The 25,339-nt window shown below is 40.7% G+C and overlaps 1 protein-coding gene across 2 annotated transcripts in view; it reads right to left on the bottom strand.

Annotated features, from left to right (window-relative positions):
• The window catches only part of prmt3 (protein arginine methyltransferase 3), a 54,033-nt gene that overhangs the window by 17,559 nt on the left and 11,135 nt on the right, over positions 1 to 25,339 (bottom strand). Inside the window, exons 10-12 of one of the 2 annotated variants that reach the window (XM_030415435.1) lie at positions 23,822 to 23,921; positions 9,871 to 9,949; positions 2,615 to 2,838 (exon numbers count right to left, since the gene is read on the bottom strand). In XM_030415435.1, the coding sequence (XP_030271295.1) occupies positions 2,615 to 2,838; positions 9,871 to 9,949; positions 23,822 to 23,921 (403 nt within the window). Of the gene's footprint in view, positions 1 to 2,584; positions 2,839 to 9,870; positions 9,950 to 23,821; positions 23,922 to 25,339 lie in introns of those variants that run through there. The other variant, XM_030415434.1, reaches the window with a different exon arrangement.

Here is a 25,339-nt window from a genome sequence, read left to right on the forward strand (position 1 = left end):
AACATGTATGACGATTGTTTTTACGAAATCTCAACTATTAGCAATATTATCATAATGGATAAAAAATATGACCAGGGCAGCAGGAGTACATCTGTCCAAAAAAAAAATGTCTCTTGAGCAGAAATATAAACGTGTGAGTCATTTGGCCATTCTTAGCCAGTTGAAGATTTCTGAGTTGAGAGGTTGGTTTATACATACAAAAAAGCCCATTGATATCGTCAAAACAACTGCTTTGACCAAATACTGTATATGTACATGCAACTGCAGATGTACATTTCGATCACAGATTATGACCATTTTTTACACCCAAGCAAGTGTCTTCGAACACTGGTAAGCCCACTAAATTTAGGCAACTGATTCCCTTTACACTGCCAGAGAACAAATTTGCCTTTTTGTTAATTGTTTTTCCTTTTGTGTTACCTTCATCATAAGAAACAAGCTGGAAAGACAGTAGAAAGTAGCAGATCATATATATTCAAACTGCATCCAGAAGATATTAAACTTGTTCATAAAGTCTAAATCAAGAGCATTCTGAATTAAACGCATCGTTTTTTTCCAAAGCTGACAACAAAGTTGCAAAGGAGTGAGAAATCTCACTTCTTTGTCATCTCCGTTGTGAGTTGCACGTGCGAAGCACCGATCAGCTGGCAAGGATCTGGTACTGATAAGAAAGCAACTGACAATGTAACATGGTAACTGTTTGATATATTTTACTTTAGTCCCTCTTTTAAACTCAGCAATGACTGAATGATGTTTGTGACGGATGGAAAACTATTTAAGCAAAGTAACATCTTTTAGTTCATCACACATCAGAGCATCGCGCCTGAAAGTGGGTGAAAATTTGCGTGTTGACCCAGGTGTGGTGGTTTCATCACAGCCAAATGGACCTGGAGCCATAAAAACACCTGTGATTACTGCAGAGTCACTTGACATGGGAGTAAATTCCGGCTGTACACATTCACATTGAAAACAAAAGCCAGATGTTAGCGGGTGTTAGTGGGTTTTTGGTCCAGTGTGAAAGGGGTATAAGACACAGTTTGGAGCAACACACCATCTAAACTGTCAATCTAAATTGAAACAATGACTGATGATGAAACACACATCAAGTAAGGCACGTTTAAAGCAGCCCCAAATTGTTGCAAGTTAACATTCCTCACAAGTTGAGCATTCCCATCTGTTCTCAGTGAGAAAAAAAAACTCATTTGTTTTGCAGGAATTTATAATTCCATGAAAGGGCTCTCAATTTTACGGAATAGCAGCCAGCCTTAATGGAATGTTATTGGATCGTATCAACGGGAGGCAATAGATGAGAGTCCATGTAATTTGGGCAGAGGGGCTGTCTATTTGTCACTGGAGGGGAGAAACTATCGATTAGAGGATTCAAATTCCATTATATCAAGTTCGCCGCTCATTCATCACATCCACAGACGGGTGGAGGACATGCTACTTAGCAAGCAGGCAAACCAGCGAAGAAACACACGATGGCATTGGAGACAAGGGGAAAGAGCATCCGTAGACAGAAAGATTCAGAAGAGGTATCTGTGCTTTTAGATGTACTGTGTTTGTGTGTGCATGTGTGTAGTTGTTTTATCTCTTCTGTAATGTGTGTGTTCTCAGATCAGCCCAGTGAAAACCGCTCTATCCACAGGGAGCTGAGAGTAATGAAGTTTCCTTAAGAGGAACTTAAACAAGGATTAGACAGATCAATCACCCAGAGCTACAGCATCAGCACGCACACACACACAGACACACAGACACACACACACACACACACACACACACACACACACACACCTACCTTCAGGGCCCCATCTCTCTCTCCACAGCCAACCCCAGTTCTCGTTCTCTGTCTGTAACCCAACAGCTTGTGCCCCGTAAACTCAATTTCTGCTATTTGTAGGAGAGATCCTTGTGCATTAGGATCAGAATGACATATCGGTTTGCCGATCCATCTAGCTGATATAAAATATCTGATATTAAATATCAAATATGGTTTGTTAGTGTCATCCTCAGATGAAAAAAAAGCCTCAGGGCAGCCTTCGCCAGAAATATCTGATACTTGTTTTTTAGAGGTATCTAGTTTTTTTTTTTACACTAGTATTATTTCAAAGATTAAAATTCCTGTTTCCTGTCGACATTCTTTCCTACCCCAGTTATCATCTTGTATCCTGTCTATTTTTTGTTGCAACCCCTTTTAGAATCCAAACCCCTTGTTTAGGAATCAATTCTTAATCAGCATAATGTTCTTTCCAAAAAATAGAAGAACAATTCCTCAGTTCTCAGCAGAGCAGTTCAAAACAAAACAAATGGAGCTCAAACACCTTAAGCCTGATGTACAGTATTTGATTATATTAGTTCAAGTTTGTACTTATTTCCCCTTATTTCATTTAAATGCAGAAAACACAGTTGAACTACAAATGTTACTTGCTGGAAAACCTCATATTCCCAGTGGTTATTCCATGTCATACTGTACATGTCATCTGCCACTTTACTACCTCCATGTATGTACATTAAAAAGAAACAGTTTGATATTATCAATATTAAAATTTACTGGGTCAAACAAACTGGCTGCTATCAGTTTTAAAGTATTATTTAACTTTTAAAGCCACAACACTGTAGGATGAATGATGCAGTGTATAAGCGAGTTTACCTGTATGACTGTAGGTTCAGAGATGAGTGTGTCTTCTTTCACAACCTCCACCACGGCCTCAGGCACCACAGCCTTCTTCATACAAGCCATGTTGAAGCCGTACACATCATCCCAGAATGCAATGCGGTCTTGGTGCTTCTGTGTGTCTCCAACTGCCGCCAGGCTAATGTTACAAAGGTCTGGATAGACTATGGAGAAAAGAGCGGGGCAGAGGGAGGACATGGACTGTTAATAATGTAGGTAAACATATGTAAACAGTAAGTACAACAGTATCATTACTGCACTGCTTTACAAGTCAGTGGGATATTAATCTCCACCACCAATGACCATCCTGGTCAGAGATGGGGATTATAGCCCCACCAAGATACACAAAAGCCTTGCAATAGCCCCAGCGAGACATTACCAGATTTATTGACATAAATAATCCCATCTAATTTGCTTTATTTGGCTTTTGTTTTCCTATTCATCAGGTTCATCCGGTTGAATCTGTTCCTAATTTCTCACATTCCTATTGTCACATCACAATGACACCCATCTTTAACTGTTTTCCTCTTCACGTTAGCAGCGTGACAAAAATGCTTCATTTCGTCATTAAATGATCTTATCAAGACGAACCAGACCACATTCTTTTAAAAATAGGTGGTGTTTATGTATTTTTATTTTTTAATTACAGGTCCACGTTACTATTCTATTCGTCTCTCTATAACTACTTGTGTGTATATGTGGATGGATGAATGGATGGATGGATGGATGGATGGATAGATGGATAGACAGATAGACAGATAGACAGATAGATACTTTTATTTTACATGTTCTTATGTCATTGTAAACATTTATTTTTGATGCCAGTCTCTGTGACATGCTACAGTCGCTCCTCTAGTGCTGTTCACTCCATGCAGCGCTGTAAGAGATGTTAGCCGGCCTGCAGCCAGAAAAAGGAGCCTGTCACCCGGCAGTGAATAAGTACCTCTGCAAAAGATCCACAAGGAGCAGGAAAGCTTCCTTCAGAGCTGGGAGGAGCTGGACTCCTGGCTGGAGCTTTCTGTCAGTGATTCAACTTTTTGTAGACATTTCTGTTTTCTAGCCATACATAGTAGTTGACTTATTTGTTTCTGCATCTGACTTCAGTCTGTCTGCACTGGGTTCCATTTACTAGTCCATTCAAAGTGTTGATTTTTTTTTCTTTGGTCGTTATTGATTGAGTATTGTGTTGTATGACCTGTATACTAGCCAAGACCTATTGACAATCCACTTATATTGAATCTGAATTTCGATTAAACGTTCAAACAACGCAGTACACATCTAAACAAAAGAAATGTATCACACTCCATATTTCAACACCTGAAAGTACAATTAGAATGTTCTCAACTATTGTGAGGCTGCCTGGTCAGCGGTGAGTGAATCCCTCCAGGGATTGCTATTTCTCTAAACAAAAGATCATTAATCATAACTAAAGCAAAGGGCTGGCAAATTCCTGTGCCATAAACTTCTACTCTCAGTGCCGAGACGTGCTTAATATCAATATTTAATGGCTTAAAACCATCCAACAAATCTAATCAGAGAACGCCTTAACATCTTGTGGGTGTGGATGTTTGCATCAATTTCATGAGGCCTCTTTAATGACTGTATCCATCACGTGTGCACAAAACATGGCCTGATGACAAGTTTGTCCTACTTTTATAATGAACATTCTGTACACTACATGGTGAAAAATCTCCAAGGCATATGGACAATGAAACTCATCAAACTGTTGCCTAAAGTTGGAGGCAAGCTACTGTCTTAAATATCACTCTATGAAAACATCTTCAGTGTCTTTTTTCATTACCCCAAAAATGGGTCCAATCATGAAAACAGACTGGTCACATTCACATATATAAATATGAAAATTGCTATGTCTGATGAATAGAGCAGTGAACTGAGGCTGTGATCAGTGGGATGATCACAGCAGGCAGGTGTGGATCTCCTTAATACTTCATTCATGGACATTTGGAGCATTCAAGTTTACATAGTCAAACTTCTATGCTGTGCAATTCACATTACAATTTACAAGACAAATGCAACAATCACCATCCTTTTATCCATTATCCCCTTCATTACTTCAGGTAGGCGTGCTAATGAAAGTTGCACAGCATCGATAATAATGTTACTTTGCCTGTACTCGGCACTTGGGCTCTCCCTCTCTCATTTAACACCAACACTGGGTAGGCCTACTATGCTATGCAAAAATGAGTATGAATGGAAGAAACAACAAGGCGAAGCACTTAGATATACCATGAAGTGGATTGTTGGTCTAACACTGATTAAATCACTTGATGGAATGGATTCTGAACTGTCGGAGAATCATGTGATTTAGAATAATTTTGAAGGCTCTGAAGCTTGTGCCAGTGGCCCGTTAAACACATGGTTTCAAAGCCGACATTATCTCTATCAGCTTAGAGAAATGACCACCGCTGAAAAAAATCACAGCAGTTGTATGTTGGTCAAACAAGCTTCTGATTTTATTTCTTGGCTGATTGAACCTGCAGCCTCAGAAAATACATTTTTCTTAGAAGATGGAAGATGTTGGTCATTTACTAGGAAACTGTGCCTCTAGTTTCATTTTTCAACCTTTGGAGACAGAGGATGGGCAGTTATTGTGGTCACCCCTCATATTACATAACACTGTTGATTGAATGAACATTATCTGCGTCTTAAAATGAGCATTAAACAGGAGCCCTAATGTCCTTTCATTGTGCTTTCACATCTGAATAGATTCCTTTTGTATAGTTAATATGCTTGGCGATTAAGCCAGAGCTGACATGCTTGAAGCCACTGGTATCCCTACTGTGAAGTAACATTAGCCAACACAGAGGCCTAGGGCCCAAACTAGAGTTTAGAATACACTCATGAAGATAGATCAAAAGTTAATATTTTAACATACAACTTACTGCAAATCTACACAACTCCACTGGCAGTAGTGTCGATATATGTTTGTAAGACGGAAAAACATCTGAAAGATGTATATAACAGGAGTAGCTGAATACAGCCAGACCACAATACTGTTAAGTGTTATCCCTACATATAACAAAATATCAGATGATGGCAAGAGCAATAGAAGATAAAGATATCGGTATATGTGAAACAGAACTGGTCAAACTGAGGATCTCATTTGCTTGGCAACTGTGTCTATCTTTAATTAGCACCCAGCAGTTAGCCTGCTAACACCATACAAAGACCATGGCTTGCTGGGCAGTGACACTCAGGCTAATATGGATCATATTCTCTCTCTAACATGTGCAGTAGTGAAGTTTTTGGTTTAAAAGTGGTTCTTTTGGTGATATTCACTTTAGTGGTGCCTCTAACTGGAAGCTAAATACACTGACAGAGCCGACAGGAAAAACAGTTCGCTGAGCTGGTTCAGGCATGCGTGAGCTGACCAATCAGAGCAGACTGAGCTTTTTGGTAGGGGGGGACTTGAAGTAACAGAACCAAAGTGTCAAAGACAGAGGGAGAATATAATGCTGCTGCCCTTTACAGTATGAGAAAAAACAATGCATGTTTTTGGGCCTTAGCAGCATGACAAAATAAAACTAGGAACCTGATAATGAGAATAATATGTCTAGCTACAGAAAGCACTTAGCAGTGAAAGAGAAATTGATTGTGATCCAGGTGAAGTTTCTTTTTTTGTTAAAACACAGGCTTAACAAACTGCATTTATACATTTATACTTTTGAAAACAGAAGTTACCAAGTGCTTAACATCAAGAAGAAAGGGGTAAAAAGGATGATAGAAGAGAAAAACAATCGTACAGAGAATCGGAATCCATTGTACAGACTTTTTTATGGACATTTTAAAACTTTTAGACTTTTAATAATTTTGAATATATAAGCTTTCCGTTTGCCTGGCATGTGTGATAGTCTCACATAACCTTCGACACATGAACCATAAAGTGTGTGAATAGATGGTGACAGCTCACTGATGGGCAACTCATGGCCTCTCATTATTAGCTAAAGGCTGCTTGTGACCCTGTGAGTGTCACTATACCTAATGACTTTGCACACACAAATTTACACACACGCATACACACGCAACCAACAGCAGATTTGTCACTTCATTTTACTCTGATTACTGAACCGAGTGAGTAATTACGAGGGCCAGGTGAGAGGAGGGGGGAGTGCTGCTGATTGGGCAGAAACGGGACAGGCCAGTCTGACAGAGAGACACTGAGAAAGAAATGGAGACAGAGAGACGAATAGACGAAGGAGGGGGTGCTGTGGTGTGGATGGAGAGGGAGAGGGAGAAAGACGGAGAGGAAGAAGGGGGGGTAACATGGGCGTCCCCAGATTCATGGCTTTGACATCTGCGTCCTTCTCGACTCGCTGCTCACAGCCCGTTTGTCATGCCCCCCTCGTCACCCTCCACCTTCTTCTCTTGCTCTCTCCATCTCCCCCATTGGTCAGCTGTAAAAGTAGGAAAGACGGTGTGGGAGGGGTACAAAACAAATCCCTTTTCCCTGGACGCTGTGCTGTGCCAGGCATGCGGGGACACATTTAAGGATGAAGGGGAGGTTAATGTAGTGGGGAGAATGAGGGAGCTGCTGTAACTCTCTACTAATGTAGCTTAAACACACATACAGCAGCAGTGCTGCAGGGCCCAACTAATAACTCAGCACGGCACACACACTCAAAATCTGAAAATAAACTTAAGTATAGAAGTTGACAAACCTAAAGTGACACAATGACCGTTTTAGGATCAACATTCAATAAATTAAAAAGCTTTGGTAAGGATGTTGGTTTGGTTTATTGCATTAAGGCGCAGTCTGGCTGTGCAGAAAAGCAGAAAAAAAATTTTTTTCAGAGATTTGCCTTGGGCATGTTTACCTCTGAACCAAAACATCAAGATAATTGAGGCTCTACTCTTTATACTGACACAGACAACTAACCTCTCTTCAGTGCCTGGCACGACTTGGGTGTGGAAAATAAACAGATTTTTTAAACTAACATGATTATGAATTTTGCAGAGGATAGCTGCATCAACCAACGACATGAACCCGGGAATCTAACCAACCAATCAGCTTACAGTCCAGTCCAGAAGTCCAGAATTTTAATGTCACGCTGAAGTTTATCAGAAGTGAGCCACCATGAGAAAATAAATCAAGTACATGGTCCTGACAAAAAAGTTGTTGTAAAACTTGGATGATGTAATTTATAGTTAGAGATTTGGAGACACTTTGTCCTATTAGGCAAAGTACACACACATATGTGCAGTTATGAAAAACAAAGTAGGCTAGACCCCTGTTAGATGCAGGTAATCAAAATAAAAGCATGCATATTAGGACAACTAAAGACTACACAGTCTATTTAAACAGAATCTAAGTAAAAAATCTTGGAACAACAGTCATCAAACTTCAAAATGCTACTTAACTACTTCAATGAATAGAGGAAAACATAGTTTAGGAACAGACTTTTTCTGGGTTTTGGTTATTCCATTTTATTTCCTGCAGTGTAGCTGACAGGAGATCCACTGACAGCCCCTCATGTTGGGAGCGTCACGGTTAAAGGTTCATGACCAACCATAAGGTGTCCTCTGACCTGTCATATTCTGACTCTCTCTGGTCTCACCTTCTCCTGTCCAATCTCCCTCGCTAACAGATCTGTCTCTATAGGTGCAGCCATTCTCGCTGTCCATCAGTGTATGTGTGTGTGTCTGTGTGCGTGAAAGTGTGACCTCCTACACATGTCCCAAGGAGCCACTAAAGGCAGTGTGGTGGAACCGTCCCTTAGTTGGGTCACATTTGGCACAAACCATTAAATCTGGTCAATGGCAGAGATGGGGCTACCCAAGAGACTGAAACACACACGCAAATCCCTAAAGAATACGCTATTTGCATATGTGTCAAACTATTGTCTATTTAGGATCTCATATTGACTGCAATACTTTAAAATTATTTTCTAAATATCAATTACGCTTTATCGTTGGGTCACATTTCACAAAATTTGATTATCATCTAAATTAAATAAATGGTGAACTGATCTAGGAAGTCAACTGTTTGAAGGACTTTATTAGTTAATAAAAACAAAATATGGTGATTTTATTCAGAGGAACTATGGATATTTACAGTGGAAATTGATGAGACTTGGCTGTTCTGTTAGGTCTCCCCTCTTTGTCCATTCTTCAGGACAGCCACACAGAAGACATGTTGTCATTCAAACAGCTGTGTGTCAGGCCGAGGTGAGCTGTTAAGTGTTATCCCTTGTTCTGATCACAAGGTTGAACCCTCCTCTCCAAATTCTCCCTCTTAAATGTCTGTTTTTTCATATGTACATATGATTGTATCAACTTGGAAAAGAGATATTGAGCTACAGTGTTTGCTGCTTGACATAGTGCACAATTTGACATACCCAGTCATTCCCACGTGGTACTTGTAAGAACCACAGGGGGCTGAAGTGAACACGATCTCCCTGCTGACAGATCAAATCTAGAGTAAATCAGACTTCAGCATCACACTGCACACATTATTCGGTAATAAAATACAAGAAATAGTCTTTCAAGTTGTTATAATATATTCATATACACTGTGCGTTGAGAATTGCATAAGTGATAAACATGTTTAATAATTAATCTTCCCTCACTTGGTAATTTAACTCCTGAAATGAGGCAGCAGATCTGACATTGGATCTCTATCAGCTGATAATTAAGCAGCAGCAGGTAGTGGAGATGCTGAGGTGAACCTTAGTTAAGTCTTTTTTTTAGTGTTGGCATAGACAGTACAGCACATCTTCCATTTTACTTAAGCTATACATTTTATTAACTAAATTATTTTCATCACATGATATTTTGTTTACTTACTGCACTGATCCTTTAACTCAGTCGCAAAGAGTGGGTTTCAGAGTGCTGCTATGCAATAAATGTTCATCCCACAATGGGTGGAATAGCGGTATGGCTGACTGTGTCACTACAGTGTTAACAAAGCATAGCAACGCCCCCCGACACTCCCCCACTTCCCCATGCCACTTTGGTTGATTTTAAAATGTATGTGGGAGACAGGGAGAGCCCAGAAACAAATGTTTCATCAGTCTTAAATGACACATTCATTCACAAACTACGTGATGGAGAAATTACATGACAATGCCTGAAGAAAGATCTTTTTTTTTTATGTGGCATGTCATTTAACTGAGAGCTGATATTTTTAAATCCTTTGTGAAACCTTAATTTCATGGTGAGGAGAAGATGTGACCTACCGGAGCCGTTATCAGCCAGGTAGAGGTCTCTGGCGTGCAGAACAGAATCCAACATGGACTCGAACAGCAAGAAGTAACCCTGGAAAGAGAGGAAGTACACATCATCACCCTGGCATCCTCTGGAGCAAGTTTACTGGACAAAGGACAACAACAGCAGCGTGTCTTTGAAAGTTAAAGGCAGGTAAAAACTGCATGCAAGGAGATTTCAGAACCGCTGGACAAATCAATTATTTTTTTTAATTCAACATCACACGGAAATCTGAATTAAGCGTGACTGTGAAACGAGTGATGTGCCCACGTGGCCTGTCAGCCAGCATCCAGAGGTTTGACCCTGGATTGACCTTGTTTTCTGCTCCAGTAGACAGCACATTAACCGTGGTATTATTCCATTAATGCTGAAATTGAGTTTTGTCCACATCTTGTTGGCTTCGGCCTGAGTGGCAGATACTGCTGACAAATGGTTTTTTCTACCAGCTACACCTCCAACCAGCATAACAACCAATGGTGTGAGCCGAAGCCGCAACACTGGCCCCTTCAATATGGCATTTGTGCACACAACATTTGGGCGGGTCCCCGACATATGGGAGGGAATATCTCCATATGGGACAAGGAGGCGGAGCAAAAACAGTAGATGCGCTTTTTACTGTAACTGATGACCCATATCAGTCCTTTCAGAGTCTTGACAACACTGACTCGCTCCCACAGGAACAAAAACACCCACTGATGCTTTCAGATCACAGTTTTAAGATCAAGGCAAGAGCACAAGGAAAAGAATATCAAAAGCACAACCTTTCAGTTTTCAGTATGTTTACCTTCCATCAATTTCCATTACATCCATGAATTTGTCCAAATGATCACTGTAGTAAGTTTTTAAGTCTGATATGCCATTCATTTTGATTTTCTGGTGCAATTCTAACTGATAGCTAAACAACTGTTTTGGAAGCTTTTAGGGTGAATATTTTTAGCCATACAGACATTATTCCAACAATAATCACATTGATACTTAATCTTCAGTTTAAGTATGAGCCAAAAAAATGATCATTATTCTGTTCAACATAGTGAAAAGGGAGAGAAAGGGAAATGTTCATGGGGGGAGGAAGATGTGCTCAGGGGAAAACATATCATTACAAGGTGGATTTTCTTTTCATAGTTTGGACCATTCGTTCTATGGGAACATACTTGCAAAAAAATAGGTCCAATGGGGCCACAAACACGAGCAGGCAGATCATCACTGAGGATAAAAACGAGCTGACGGTTTAGCTATACAATAAAAACACTTTATATGGAGTTAAAACCAAAGTAAGTGCAATGCGAATGTTGCTAATACTGCCCCATTGAACAGGAACCCGATTAGTCTATGTGAGATATAAGCAGCTCTATAGTGACACAGTTGATGATGTTCGCAGTGTGAACTCATCGGTAGATGTTAAAAAGGAGGAAAAGAAGAAACAAATTTCAGTTTGTTAAGTTTTGTCTGAGACAAACATCTATACTTTCTCTCCAGTGGGAGGGAACAGGACAAGGAGAGGTGAGAGCCAGGACAGAAGATAAAGAGGGATCGGGGTGGGGGTATGATGGAGAGAAAGAGGAGAGGAGGATAGAGTAAAAGCAAAAGAGTGATACAGAGAGAATGCAGTGGCCAGAGGAATAGTAATTCACTGAGATAAGAGCCTTATTATTCAAATGAAGACAACCTTTTATTGGAGAGAGGAGAGGAGAGCAAGTGGCAGACAAACAGGAGAAACAGCCCTGATTTATAACTCCTACTTCAAAATCGTCACCATCTCTGTCATGGGCCTGAGCTGATAATGATGACAGCGATGAAGCTGATATAACCGACTCATCCTCTGCGAGGCGATAAAGGGAAACGTTCTCTCCGTTTATCGACAGTGGACTGGTCTCGAACCAAAGTCGGGCCGGCGGATTGTCTACTGTTGCCTGCTGTGGTCCAGCCGATGTCCTTAACAGCAGAGCAGCTCGTTTTTAAAATCCTCACACAGAGTACACCGGCCTCGTAATTTAGATCCCAATTTCACGGGACACTGCTTCACTTGAAGGAAAGAGGATATGAGAGCGCGAGATGCCTGAAAGCAGAGTCACACCTTACTTTTATCATCAACAATGCAGGATTACTGCCCCCCTGCTACCTTCCATGTCCTGCCAGCGGCATTTACCCAACCCCCCTATTTATACATCTGCAATATTAAATCACAAAAAAAGAACGTCTAACAATTCATCAGCGAACCTGATGTCACTCCTGAATGATGCCGGTAATCCTGTGCAATGTGTCATCCCGAAGAGTTTAATCGGAACTGGATGACGTTGCGGTTTTGGGGCGTAACACTGTTCAATGTGGAGAAGATCAATGCACCCAATTGCTGCGGTAGGTGTCTACATGTTGTGTAAATCATGGCATTACAAATAAAGCACAGTGGACATTAATGACATTGAGTAATCCGTCAGTAGTCAGTTTTGATGGTTTAATCATGATTAACACTGTTAAACTATAACAACCCTCACCATCACCAGTGTTTCAGAAATGTATATACAAGCTTTAACTTTTAATAAAATCACTGCCCCAATGATTAAAAAATCCCTTCATGTTTAGTCTTTGTCCAACTAGTGAAGATTGAGATTTCAGTTGACTATAGTCGACTATAGAATGTTTTCAATGCTAAAGGCAAAGTAGAAGATTGGAGAGGATCCACCAACAGACCAATTTAAAGAGACAACATGCAATAATACATGTGTCCAATCTGCGAAGGCTTACGAGGCGAAAGCACAACCTGAGAGTAAACAACCCGGCCCATTACACTTCAAGCTATATCCATTCTATTTACAGTGGCTATAAGCACTGTCATTGTTTTAGTTAAATTCCTGTCCATTCTGTAGTTAGCAATCCTGTCCCAAGTATGTCACCACGCTTGCACGACTCCCTCTTTGCCTCTTTCCTCTCTTCGAGTGATTTTCATCGCTTGGTCCTTTTGGCAATATAAGCCATCTCCAGTTGGTAGCTTTCCCTGTTCCGCATTGCCGGTGTGGGTACAAGACCAGCCAACCAACCAACCAAACAGCCTCTTTGTGGTGTTGTCTGTCCTGATTAAATTTGGCTTCAAGTCATAAAAAGAATGCTCAGACATTTTGGAAATTCTGCTTAATTGCTACTGAAAGTCAGATGGGAGGTTATTAAGGTTGTGTCCAAAACAGAGATTGTCACATGTTTAGCCAAGCTTAGCACAAAGAGAGGAAGCATGGTTAACTAGCTAGTCTAAGTCAAAGAGAAACCCGACTGACACAATGTTTGACACATTTTCACATATTTCAACTACACACATACAACATGTACAACAACTTTGGATTTGTTGGCAAGAAAGCCACTAGATGGCTTCCAGTTTACATTCTAGGCCAGTTTAAACAGGGCACATGTGCCTCTTTATGGAATACAGAGATTAAATTGATATCCATCTTCAGATCTTTCAGTAAAAGAAGAAGAATGAGTATTGAAGTATTCCTTTAAGGGTTAAGGCCTACGCGGCTTCAATGCTCTCTATCACAAAAGTATCTCGCCGACATGTTGGCAGATCAATACCAGTAAATCAAACGAGTGTGATCCACCTGGTTTAAAAGGTGTTAGCCAATGAGTATTTACAGGTAAAAACTGCATCAAGAAAGAAAAAAGGCTACAGCTACTTAACTTTCTTTTATCACACAATACTTTGTCTTTGCTCATTCGTGTTCAGAAAAAAAAAACAAGATTAAATCTCAACAGCAGACAGACTTTTTAATACCTCTTCCAGCAATCGATCTGTCTGTCTATGGGCACAGTGACACAGACGGGCCGAGGTGTTGGTGTGAGGAAACAGCTCCGTTTACTGTCAGGCAGCCCGGCTGGTGCAGGCACGCTCTGCAGTATAGTCACTGTGCATTTCCATAAAAGAGACTAATGAAAACCTAATGAGAATGGGCTGGAGCAGCTTATACACATTAACAAAATTAGCATATAAAACACATTCCCCTGAGTGGGCTATCACACACTCACATACACATCTACGTTTGCATCAATACACACACACACAAGAAAAATGGCAAATACACTTTTACAGCTGTGTTACTTGTGTCAAGAGTTCTAGCCTTTTCATTGAGTTGTCACTGCCCTTAACTTTACATAAAGGCAATTTAACTTGAGTATTTCTTATAAACTCTGCAGATTACTTTACAATTACTCCTGTAATGTTGTCCTGTCTTTAGCTGCTGGAGGTGAAGTGGGAAGAAAAGGCCTGGTGTACTATACTTCATACTTCACAGATTTGTGTGTCCATCATCCCTTGGGAGACTGAGTGGTTGTCAATTACACTGTAGGTACCAAGAGGCGTTTTGGTACAAAATCTGCATCAGCAGTTTACACTTTCCTCCGCCCTCCAGTACCTCCTCTCTGCTTCCGTATTCAACATACGTCTTCCTCAATTACTGCAGATCATCATCACTCCCAGTCCCAGAAGGGCCAAGGCAAAATAAAGGAGATGTGGTGCATGCATGGATGTGTGTAAGGGTACTTCCATGCTTCACTGAATTCTGAAGGCAGCACCCCTACATCTACAAGCCCCTTCTATAGTAGTCCGTGATCAGATGACACCAAATTAACATAAACATATCACACACATCCTTGTAATAGATTTCAGTGTGTTAACGCTCAGTGATTGTACATTGTGCAGGTCCCAGTATCAGCATAATTTCCATTTAAAGGCATGCAAATGAGAGATAAAGGTGAAAGACAGTCTAACAGCAAAGTAATTTGCAGTATAGCTACAAGGTTAGAAGATGCAGTGGTTCTTCTGAAATGATGTGTTATCAGAAGATGTAATGATAATTTACATGGCAATACATGCGTAGGCTTTACAGGGATTAATAGCAGAAATTAAATACAGTGTATAAAATCATGAATAACAATTAAAATACGTAATAAAAGACGTATCCGCTGTGTTGCGCCACCATGTTTCTACAGCAGCCCTGAATGGACAAACCAAATGCTGGCTCACAAGAGGGTGAAATTCACCACCTTATTGCAAGATGCCAGTTAATTGTACTCATTGGACTTTAAAGCAAAATGTGGTTTAAACGATGTACATGTACAACTTTTGGCCAATGTTATATCACCAAATTCTTATCAACAGAATATCTTGTCAAGGTGGAATAGTCTTGAAAGGAGTGAATGCCAAATTAACTTTCACCACAAACTTGATTTCTGGATGGTTTTTTCCTTCTTTACTTGTACAGAACATACAAATTACAGTATACAGACATTAGTTGTAAAGAAGCGAGCAATGAATTCACTGGTCTTGTGTGTGGAGAATGTCTTTGAATGTCTGTGGGTGTTTCTAGGACTGCATGAACTGCCAGGAACTCCAGTGTAAGTTTCTTCAATAGTCTTTGTACTTTTAAGTCTTGAGTCTTGCTCCATTATGCATTTGTTGTGATCTATTAAGCTCATGCTCTTTGTCTCAGATTGCCCTATCAGAGTTTTGTGTCTCCCCATTTCTACCCCTGCCATTGCATTGGCTTAACAGTAAGAGCACTTCGGCTTCATCCAAAATTCGCTTCACATTCCATCTGAACAGCAAGTAGAACATTACGGAACACTGCAACTTTTCAAACAAGACTCCTTGTTAAAGTTACTTAACTACACTGAACTTAATACTTAAGATTAGCAGCTCTTCAAAGATCTTTGATTATCTCTTCAATAAAGTCTTGACCGAAATACATCTGGAATAAATGAACATAAATAAATGTTTTTGCAGGCTGTTGGTAGCTGTAATCAGGAGTCAAGCTCCATCACGTCTGCAGTAGATGTCATGAGCACATAATCTGATATTCAACACAAGCACACATCGCGTCCCAAGGTACGATTGTATTGTTTGGATTTTGGGAAGGGCACCTTTACATGGAAACTCATTTGCTCTTAAGGGCAAAATCTAAGTCAGCAACATAAAAGTAAAACAATGTTTGCCTTTGTGTGACTTTGCCTTTGAGAAATAAAAAGTTATAGCTGTGATTCCACACATACACTATAAAAAAAAAATCTAATAATCTTGTACCGGACAGTGTACTTGTCCAACCATTTACAAGCTGTTATTAAATACATCACTTTGAAGGAACAAGAAGGCCATTTCTCTCCACAAATACAATGTCATCTGAGTGATGCAGGATTATGGTTTTGGGTTTATGAGGATGTCTGTTTGAGGGATACATCAGATAGTCAGGTCCATGTTCTGCATGTAGCAGTAATCAAACTAGATTGCTGGACTCCTTTGCTATGGATGATTTGACTATATGTCAGAAATGCAACATTTCATTTTAGATCGACACAGAGTGTATTATTTTATTGAATTTCATTGTGGGCCTTTATATAACCCCCCGCTCATAGTAAATGGCTGCCTATATAGTCATGTGCCTATGCCTTCAATGGGCACAAAGACGGAAAAATTGTGAAATAAAAGAGGGTCAGTGTACTGACACAGACTGGCATTTTTAAATGAAAATCACTAAATACTGAAAATGATGAGCCTGTGCAATAAGAAATACAAAACAAGGACTTTCTGCTTGAAAGATTTCTTGAATTTTCATTTACTAAAGATGTATGATCAGCAGCTCATTAGTATTTTCTTCCCTCCACGTTTCACCTAATCAGAAGATGTTCCGAGCAGTGTTCATGAGATGGACATAATTGACTGTAAACAACAGTGGCTGGTATTTTCTTGAAGCAGGGAACGATAACTTTTAGGTGTGTACGAGTGAGAATTTGTTTAAACTCTGCTGCATACATAGAAGAAAAAAGGGTATTTTTGGTGAAAGTCAAAATAATCATCCTCATGGTGTACATATCAAATTACCAAGTCTACACCACAGAGCCAGAAAGCTTCCAAATATACTACAAATGGGATGGGTTTGTGGGATTAGACTTTTTGTGACACAGGCAGCTGGCTGAAAACTACTTCCTGAAGGTCTTGTGGAAGTAAATACAGCCAATAAATCCTCATTAGAAAATGGACACACCTGTGGCACAGTCAGTGTGCGTGTCTGTTTGTGAACGTGTACTTTGCTTTGAGTCTTTGTCTATCTGTGGGTGTGCGTTTGTGTTTTTGTGTATGTGCGAGTGAGTGTGTGCATGTGTGTGTGTGACTGACAGTCAGTCAGACTGAAGGACAGGATGACTGATGACTACCGGCCTCTTCCTGGGCATGTGAGGCTCCTAGCACTGATAATGAGGCTAAAGAGGAAGAGCTGCCATTAATTTGACTTCACAACTCTACCGCACACAAGGATTCGGACTTTGTGTGCTTGTGTGTACCTGCATGTGCCAGAGATACTTGATCTGTAGTCAAACTATGTTCACCTCAAGGTAAACTACCAGAGTTGTGGGCACAAAGAACTCCTCCACGGCAGAGAAGTTACACAGGGCTCTTTGACACTTTTCTTGTTCAGGGTTCCTTTCACATTTTAATGAAACACACTGAACACTCACTGGGGCTGATGATTGATTTGACATTCAGGGAGAGTTTCTCCAAGGTGAGTTAGCACATACCTGAATAAGCTCACTATTCAGGGACACTGGCCTTTGCCTCTGTACACAAACTGTAATCCACAAGACGATATATGATACGGGTTCAGCATCCACAATAAAAGACTACATATTTCTTCAAGGAAAAGTCAACACTTAGTTTCTACTATCTTGGGTTTTTAAACATCCGTTTGTGTTATTTTGTAAGTAGAAAAATGTAAATAACATTTCACATCTGGAGCAAATCCAGGTGTGTTTCTTCAGCTGTTTGGCAGGTGGACTGGAGCAGGAATTTTTACTTTTTATGTACACAAATGCAGGAGTGCCTCCTAGCTTTCACCTGACACACATTTTCAAAAGAAAAGACAGAGCTTTTGTATGTGGTACCAAAAAGTAACTAATTTACTCAGATATCGACTTGATTTCAAGACTGGCTTAGATTTTTGCTTTCAGGTAACCTGAGACATTTGGTGTAGAGCAAGTTTTCTGTCTGGGCTTTCTCTTTTCGGATTCCTCTGTCAACGATTGTTGAGCCAGAAAACTGATAGTCTGAGGGACTGGCATCAGCATTGGATACTTTAAGGTCCAACAGAAATCAGATGCCTCATGTAGCGTCACATTATTTGACACCATACAGTGCAGTCTATAGACATAGAAGAAAACTATGCACCATAGTAGGAGTGCATCAATCCCGGGAGTGAATGTGATAAAAAGCTGTTTTTCTATGATGGCCATCAGAATTGAGCCAGTGTGAACACTCTTAAGACACCGACATGCTGAATCTAACATGATGTAACAAAAGTTTGTTAACGCCAACTCTCCTCTAACAGTCTTCTCTCATGTCCACATTTGTGCGTCCGTGTCATTTAACACTATCAAGCTAGCAGGCCCATCACCTGTGATTGATCTTGGAGTGACAATCTTTATTTAGCCTTTGGGGAACTGAGCTCTCCTCCTCCCCGTCAGCACCCCAGTCTCTTATCTGCTCTGGACTGTTTGTTTTTCTGTGTGCTGAGAAAGAGGACCGATCAATGTCGTGAGTTATGAAATGACAGCAGTGCTGCTAAAGGCAGTCTCTCAAACACTGCCAGAGCAGACAGACTCTCATTTGCCCCCTTCTCCACCACCATCACCAACACCATAGATACACCACATTCATCACCCATCTCTGTCCATTAGCCCTGTAACCACTGTCCATCTGCTCGCTCCAACGACTCTGACAGCTGGACTTCAGTGACACAATCCTTTGTTTCTCTTCCATAACAGCCTTAACCATCAAGTAATTTATTACTTCAAGCTAAAACTTGCCAGGTTATCTCTATAAAGCTACAATTTGCTGGTACATGAATAAAGTAATCCCTTCGAATTTCTTTGTTGATTCTGATACCATTTTTTGCATTTATGATGACATTTGGCATACAAATAAATAACTGATGGTCAATTATAACCCACCAATAAAAATGTGAGTAATACAGATGCCAATACTCACAAGATACTAATATAAACTGTAGAAAATATGTAAAGATGGCTGTTAAATTTAGATAAATTATTTTCTGTATAAGAGTTAGATGACACGATCAATCAGGTCAGTTAATCTGTGGTAGTGCTAGTCAGCACCCTAACTGTCATGTTTACACACTCTTTTAGCTAGCAAATGTAAAAAAAAAGTCTCCACAAGACTCAAGAGAGAAAATTGTGTAGTGCGAACAACACAATGATCTGGTGACTTCCAAAGTCGTGCAGTCCGACAAAGGCATTAGTTGACAGTCTCTCTGAAATTAATACCTGTACAAAGTCCTAGACATTAGTTACAGCCTGCCTTCAACTCAATATAGACTACTTTCCAGGCCAGAGAACAACATTTTCAATCACAGCACGTGATGATAGATGAATGTAGTTCTTGTTTAGCTTTTTTGGCGAGTGATGCTTTTCTTTGCCACAGTGAGCCAAATGCTCTCTCTCTCTCTTGATACACAGACCATGGATATGTTGACCTATTAACTCTGCAAATGTCAGATTAATTACACTATTTGGTTGGAGTCACTCTGCTATTATATCATTATTTCTACCTAGACCAACCGAGGTGTAGCTGTGTGAAAGGTACTTTAGTTCTGGTCTTCAAAGTCAGTTCTTTCCTTCATCCCTTTCCTTTTATTTCATCAATCCGATATTCCTACAAACCAGAGAAAGGTGTACAAAACATGCAGTTTCTGTTCACAGAGCAAACGCTTGATGCTAATCTATTCTTAGTTACAGAATTCCCTCCTGCACATCTCTGCCACTGCTTTGACCCAATTTGGCTTCTCTGTTGGAGGCCATAGCAAACCTCTGATCTGCATTAGTGTGTGTGTAATGTGTGTGTGCAATTTGGGCAGGCTTTTTGTGAGGCATGCATTGAAGCCATGGCAAGTCAGGAAATTCAACCATGATCAAAGTCACACAGATGCACGTTTGGGCTTAATGCACAGTGAAACTGGAAAAACAGAATGAGACAAGAAAGATCAAATGCTCAGCTCTACTCAATCACTTAACTTTTCTTAAATGCAATGAGTGAAGCTGCTGAGACATCATCTTCAAGGCAACACAAACACAGTAACAATGGAGGACATCAAGGGATGGCCCTCTGTCACCCAAGCAGAAAAACTTTCTGACAAGGGTGAATGCAGCAAGACAAATCCTAAATTAGAGTGCAGATGAGATGAGATGACTCTGGTTGCTGAATAAAATAATAAATAAAAATAAAAAAATACTGAAAATGGCCATTGACACATCTTAGATAAACGGCTGGCAGTGCTAACCTCAGTGACAAATGCATTGCATTCCATGTAACTCCTTCTGATTAAAAGACCATTTAGTGTTATTAATTTAAACTAACAGCAGTAGGAAATGTCTGGTTTGCATTAGCAGTAATTTAATACATATCTGACACAACTACACAAGCTCCAACAATGAGGCTGTCATCAATAAGATACCATTACAAACATTAATGTTGTGAACCCAGCTCGGGAATGGCTGACTCCACCTTGGACAATGATTTATACTATATGGCAAAGTAATTACAGAATCTAAATACATTAAATGGCTATTTGTGAAAAAAAGAATAGGTTTGGAGAAGATGGTTATTTAACAATTGTTTCTCTAAGCACCAACAAGAGACCAGGCATGAAAACGGGTCAGGGGTGAAAAAGGTGAGAAGGATACAACCCGTCTCAGGGGGTCCAGGGGCATGCTCCCCCGGAAGAAATTTTTGAATATTTCATATTTAAAAGCATTAATCTGATGCATTTTGAGATAAAAATCAAGCAGAATTACAAGACAGTATGAATGTATAATAGTATCTATCTATACATGGTCACATTATGTTATATAAGAAATGAGACTGACAATTTCTCTCATGAAATACAGCACAACTTTTATAGCGCAATCTGCCGCAGAATGAAAAGCCCTTAAAGAGTGTTTTTGACAAGCCCAACATGGATTTTGAAAAAGTTGCTGTCTCTCTGCTTGGAAGAAAGTTGCTGGCAACACATGTTGATGCTATCACCTGCACCTTCTTCTTGGCACTTCTGTTTGTCAGTGTGCCTGCAGTGCATGGCTATGGTAGCCGTTTTCATACTGGGCAGCAAGCCGCCAATTCGGCCGTCCTTTTTGCGGCTAGGTCCGCGGATTTAGACAGAGGGCGGTAAATTGGAGGTCTGTTCTGGTCCACCAATTTGCCGCATCAGAGGGTACACCTCGGAGGCTATCTAAATCCGAGGCGTCAATGTGCCGGCTATTGCTTGAGGTGGGCGGAGGTGTCGATGACGTGCACTGTTGTGTGCCCCACAGCCGGAGAGTTTTAAAACCAAGAAACAGCTGATCACAGCAGTCAGTCCATCACTTCATCCACGAACGTCAAGATGAGCAACTGGACAGCCGCTGAGATCCAGGAGATGCTAGCGTCTCCTCGGTCTCTGTAGCAGTCTTCATTGTCCGCTTGTTGTTGTAGCCGTAAGCTACGAACGGTCGCTACTTTCAAATTAAAAGCCCCCTGCTAAGAACCCAGTTCTAAACTCTAGTGGGGCGCAACGTAAAGCTCTTATTTTGAAGACAAATTCGTTGTCTTTCTGACAGAGAATGCAACGTACTTTACGTTCAGCCTCCAGTCAGTCCCCTCAACTCAGCATCATCCACACGTCTTGAAAATGAGTTGTTGTTATCGAATTCAAGGCTCCCTTCAGGCGCGCACATGTTCGCAGTTCACTGATAATCTCTGGTATACCTCCATGTCCCGTCCATACTGCGCCCCCCCTCTACACGATTCATGTAGGTCACCTATTTTGGTTTCAAAACGGCGATTATTTTTTATTATTATTATTTTAAAGGGTTATTTTAGAGATTCAGTGGTCAACACTAACCCAAGGGATCTATCTTGCAAAGAAATTGACATTTTATAAGAGGTTAAGGGGATTGTTTTTTAAAATGAATAATTAATTGATGTGGAAAATTCAGGAAGGGGTTAAATAGAGGGTAAAATACCTGACTTTGAACAACCTTTAAAAACGTAGTGCCCATAATTAAAATGAAATACTCATGCAAAAAAATTACATACTAGAGCGATGACGGCTCAAGAATCTCTCTCAGGTAAGATACTACCTGGCTATAAGACAAAGTCATTAAAGTTTAATACAGTCTAACGCCATTTACACGGAGCAAAAAGTCTCCTCCAGTGACAACTGTCATTTTTCCATTTTATACCGGCAGATTGGAGAGCAGCTTTTGAGGTTCAGGCCACTCTGAGAAATGTCTGCCATCGCTGCCGTGATGGGAAGTGACTGGAGAATTCTTAGATTTATTAGCACTCTCTGAGCTGGTGTCATCAGAGATTACGCCCCCTATCCTTCACCTCTCTGCCGGCACGTCAACCGCCGAATTTCAATTTCCCCTGTGAGAGGATGGTAAGGCTCTGGCTGGCGACCCCTGCTTGTGACCCTGGGGTTTCACGATGGATAGGGGAGGTGGAGGGGGGACAGATACGGGATGCTCATGAATTAGGGATGACTTCAGCGGTGCGTTCAACTTTGGCCGTCCTGCCTGTATCGCCACAGAGAATCTCCCTGATAAATGGGCATCAAGGGGAAGGAAGACTGCTCTTCTTGGTTAAGTATTCAGAGGAGCTCATGGTCGAGTTTAGCCACGTTTCAGCCATGTTTAAAACATGCGCCACTGCTACTGGCACCTTCGATTCTGCATGGTCATTGGCTGGTTGAGGTTACACTGAGCATCAACATTGTTTTGGCTTCTACTGTACATGTTTGAAGAGTTCTACAGTAAGAAGGAAGACAAGCTTTCGACATATTTCGACAGTTCACATACGAGCAAACTTTAGTTTTTAGTGACATTTCAAGACTCATAAAACCAGTAGTTTCCAATAATTGTACAGGATAAAAATATCACTGATGGCAAGGAAAGACTGATTAAAAACAGGCCTAGTCTGGCCTCCATCAACAAGCTTTTATACCAATTTCCAAAAGACACCTCTCAAAGTATGAAGGCTCCAGTACAGCACTCCCTACCTCAGTTTGTTGGCTCCAACAGTATATTGAGGATCCTCAGTGTAGTAAAAAGTATATATAACAGTGCTATGACAGTGCAGCATATTTCTTAACAAGCTTCATTAAGCGTTATTTATAGAGACCTTCTGAAACTGAATTTGAGAAATGACTTGTTTGAAGTTGTCACTCTGACTTACCACAGCATTAATAAAAGTTAAATTTGCCCTACTGCATCTATTCAAAGGCCATTTCAAGATAAAGTGCCATCTTTAATTAAAACACTATTTATACACACCTCCTCTCCTAAACCAGTCATATTCATTCATCCATCTGTGCTGTTCTAGTCCTGAGTTAATACTCCAACAACATCATAAAATGTGATTAACAACAGGGAGTTAGTTCAGGGCTGACCTGAGCTCACCAGTCATGCCTGAAATGTGTTTAATCAGGCATCAGTGTCACAAAAGCAAAAGACATACATGGAGTTGGTTGACCCCTCGTGTGCATGCACTGCAGATTAATGGATTCAATCATCTTCTATGGCTCTTCTGACTGAACTGATTTACTCTCCATTTACTAAACTGAATTCTGCAGAGAGCTGTTACCTCTATGTTTTTCTGGATTTTGCCTGAATTAATGGCAATCACACAGGAGCATTTTTAGGGAAAAGAGATGAAGTCTAGCATTTACCGAGTCACATCCTCAGCCAATAATATGAATTAATATGATGTTTAAGATGAATAGCTGTTTTCATTGAATGATTTTACTAAGCTTCAGGAGTAGAAGGCTTCGATCTGACTGGCACTGCATTCCCACAATCAAACCACCACAGTATCTATTATGTGAATAAATATGTACTGACCATCCACTCTGAGATGATGATGTCCACATTCTCCACAGGGAGGTTGATGTCTTCTATGCGGCCTTTGATCAGAGTGATCTTGTCTTCCAACTGGTTGGACCTGTGCGTAACATGCAAGAGTCAGACGACTTCAACAAACAACTCAAATCAAATTTACATCACGAAGAGCCCAATAAACCAATGACTCAAGAAAGGCCTTTGTAGTTTTGGGATGGTGTACAGCCTCTTCAAAAAGCCTGATATTAAACTCTCCCTTTCATCTTAAGTCTAAAAGGGAGACATGTGTGAAAATGTCAGTTAATAGGCTGCCTAATTGCTTAACTTGGGAAAGCAGTCTGTGGGGACTTGTGACGAGCCAAAGGGTGGCCGTGGCAAGTCCAGTATTGAGTGTGGACTGGTTGCTGGGGAGTTTTCCAGTGTACTCCTGGGTGCTGCCCCTGCTCCCTTTAGCAAGGCAGTGAACCCTTAACTTGGGCACTAACATCTATCAATTTCTTCATGCATATGTATAGGTCCTGTTTGAGCATGTGTGCATTTCAGGCCTTTTAGCATAAAATACCACAGTACTACAGAGAGAAAAAGAAAAATTTTGCTAAAGGGATTTTTAAAATGCGTGTCCTCCATCTTCTTCCAAAATGATCTAGTATGCTCACCAGCTGGTCACAAACTTTGTCAGCCTGCTGTTTGGTGCAGGGCAGGTAGTTTTTAGTAGTTCAATATGCTGCATACTGCAAGTTCAAAATGAGGTTTGTGAGAGCAGTGAGTGTTCCAAAAGACTGGAGTTGTGGGCCATAAAAAACAAAAACATGAGCTGAAAGATGCTGAAAAAGAAGTCTAGAGTCAGGTGATGATGAGTGTCTGTAGGTCCATCACTAGTGCGACGCTTTCACATCAGAAGCAGTCATATGAATCCTTTTTTTAAAATATAGAAATAGTATTAGAGTAAATAATCAACTGAGTCTATGTCAACATCATTTTGGGCATTTTTTTCAAACTTGTCAATGTCTATATGTCACCATATTGTTTTCCAAGTACAGTATATTTCCAGCTTTTCCTTAGTCGTGTATTGACTGTGGAAAGTGGGATAGCTGTGGGCCTGTAAAGGTGTCATGCTCAGGTAGGGACTGTAAGATCAGTGCTGCTGTTTAAATGATCCTTCCTTTCAGACCGGCCAGTCTGGGTATCAATCTCTGTGAATATTCCATTATCATGACAGCTAATGTTACCGAGGACAGAACAATTACTCACAGCGGCCCAGAGTGCATTTCTGTGGCAGCGATCCTTATCTTGAACTGTCTCTCCCTTCTCTGCTGCTCTGCTACCGCCGCTATCACCTCCTCCCAGAATCCAACAGCCCCCCCACACCCCTCACCCACATAACCCCCGCCTCCGCCACCTTTCGCAAGAGGGAAACACTGTAATCTCATTATTGGGGTAATTTAGAGGACAATGTCAGGACTCTGGGGAGAGAGTCAGTATCTGTGTGTGTGTGTGTGTGTGTGTGTGTGTGTGTGTGTG

Source organism: Sparus aurata, chromosome 4 (genome assembly GCF_900880675.1).
Source record: "Sparus aurata chromosome 4, fSpaAur1.1, whole genome shotgun sequence".
Classification (NCBI taxonomy): Eukaryota; Metazoa; Chordata; class Actinopteri; order Spariformes; family Sparidae; genus Sparus; species Sparus aurata.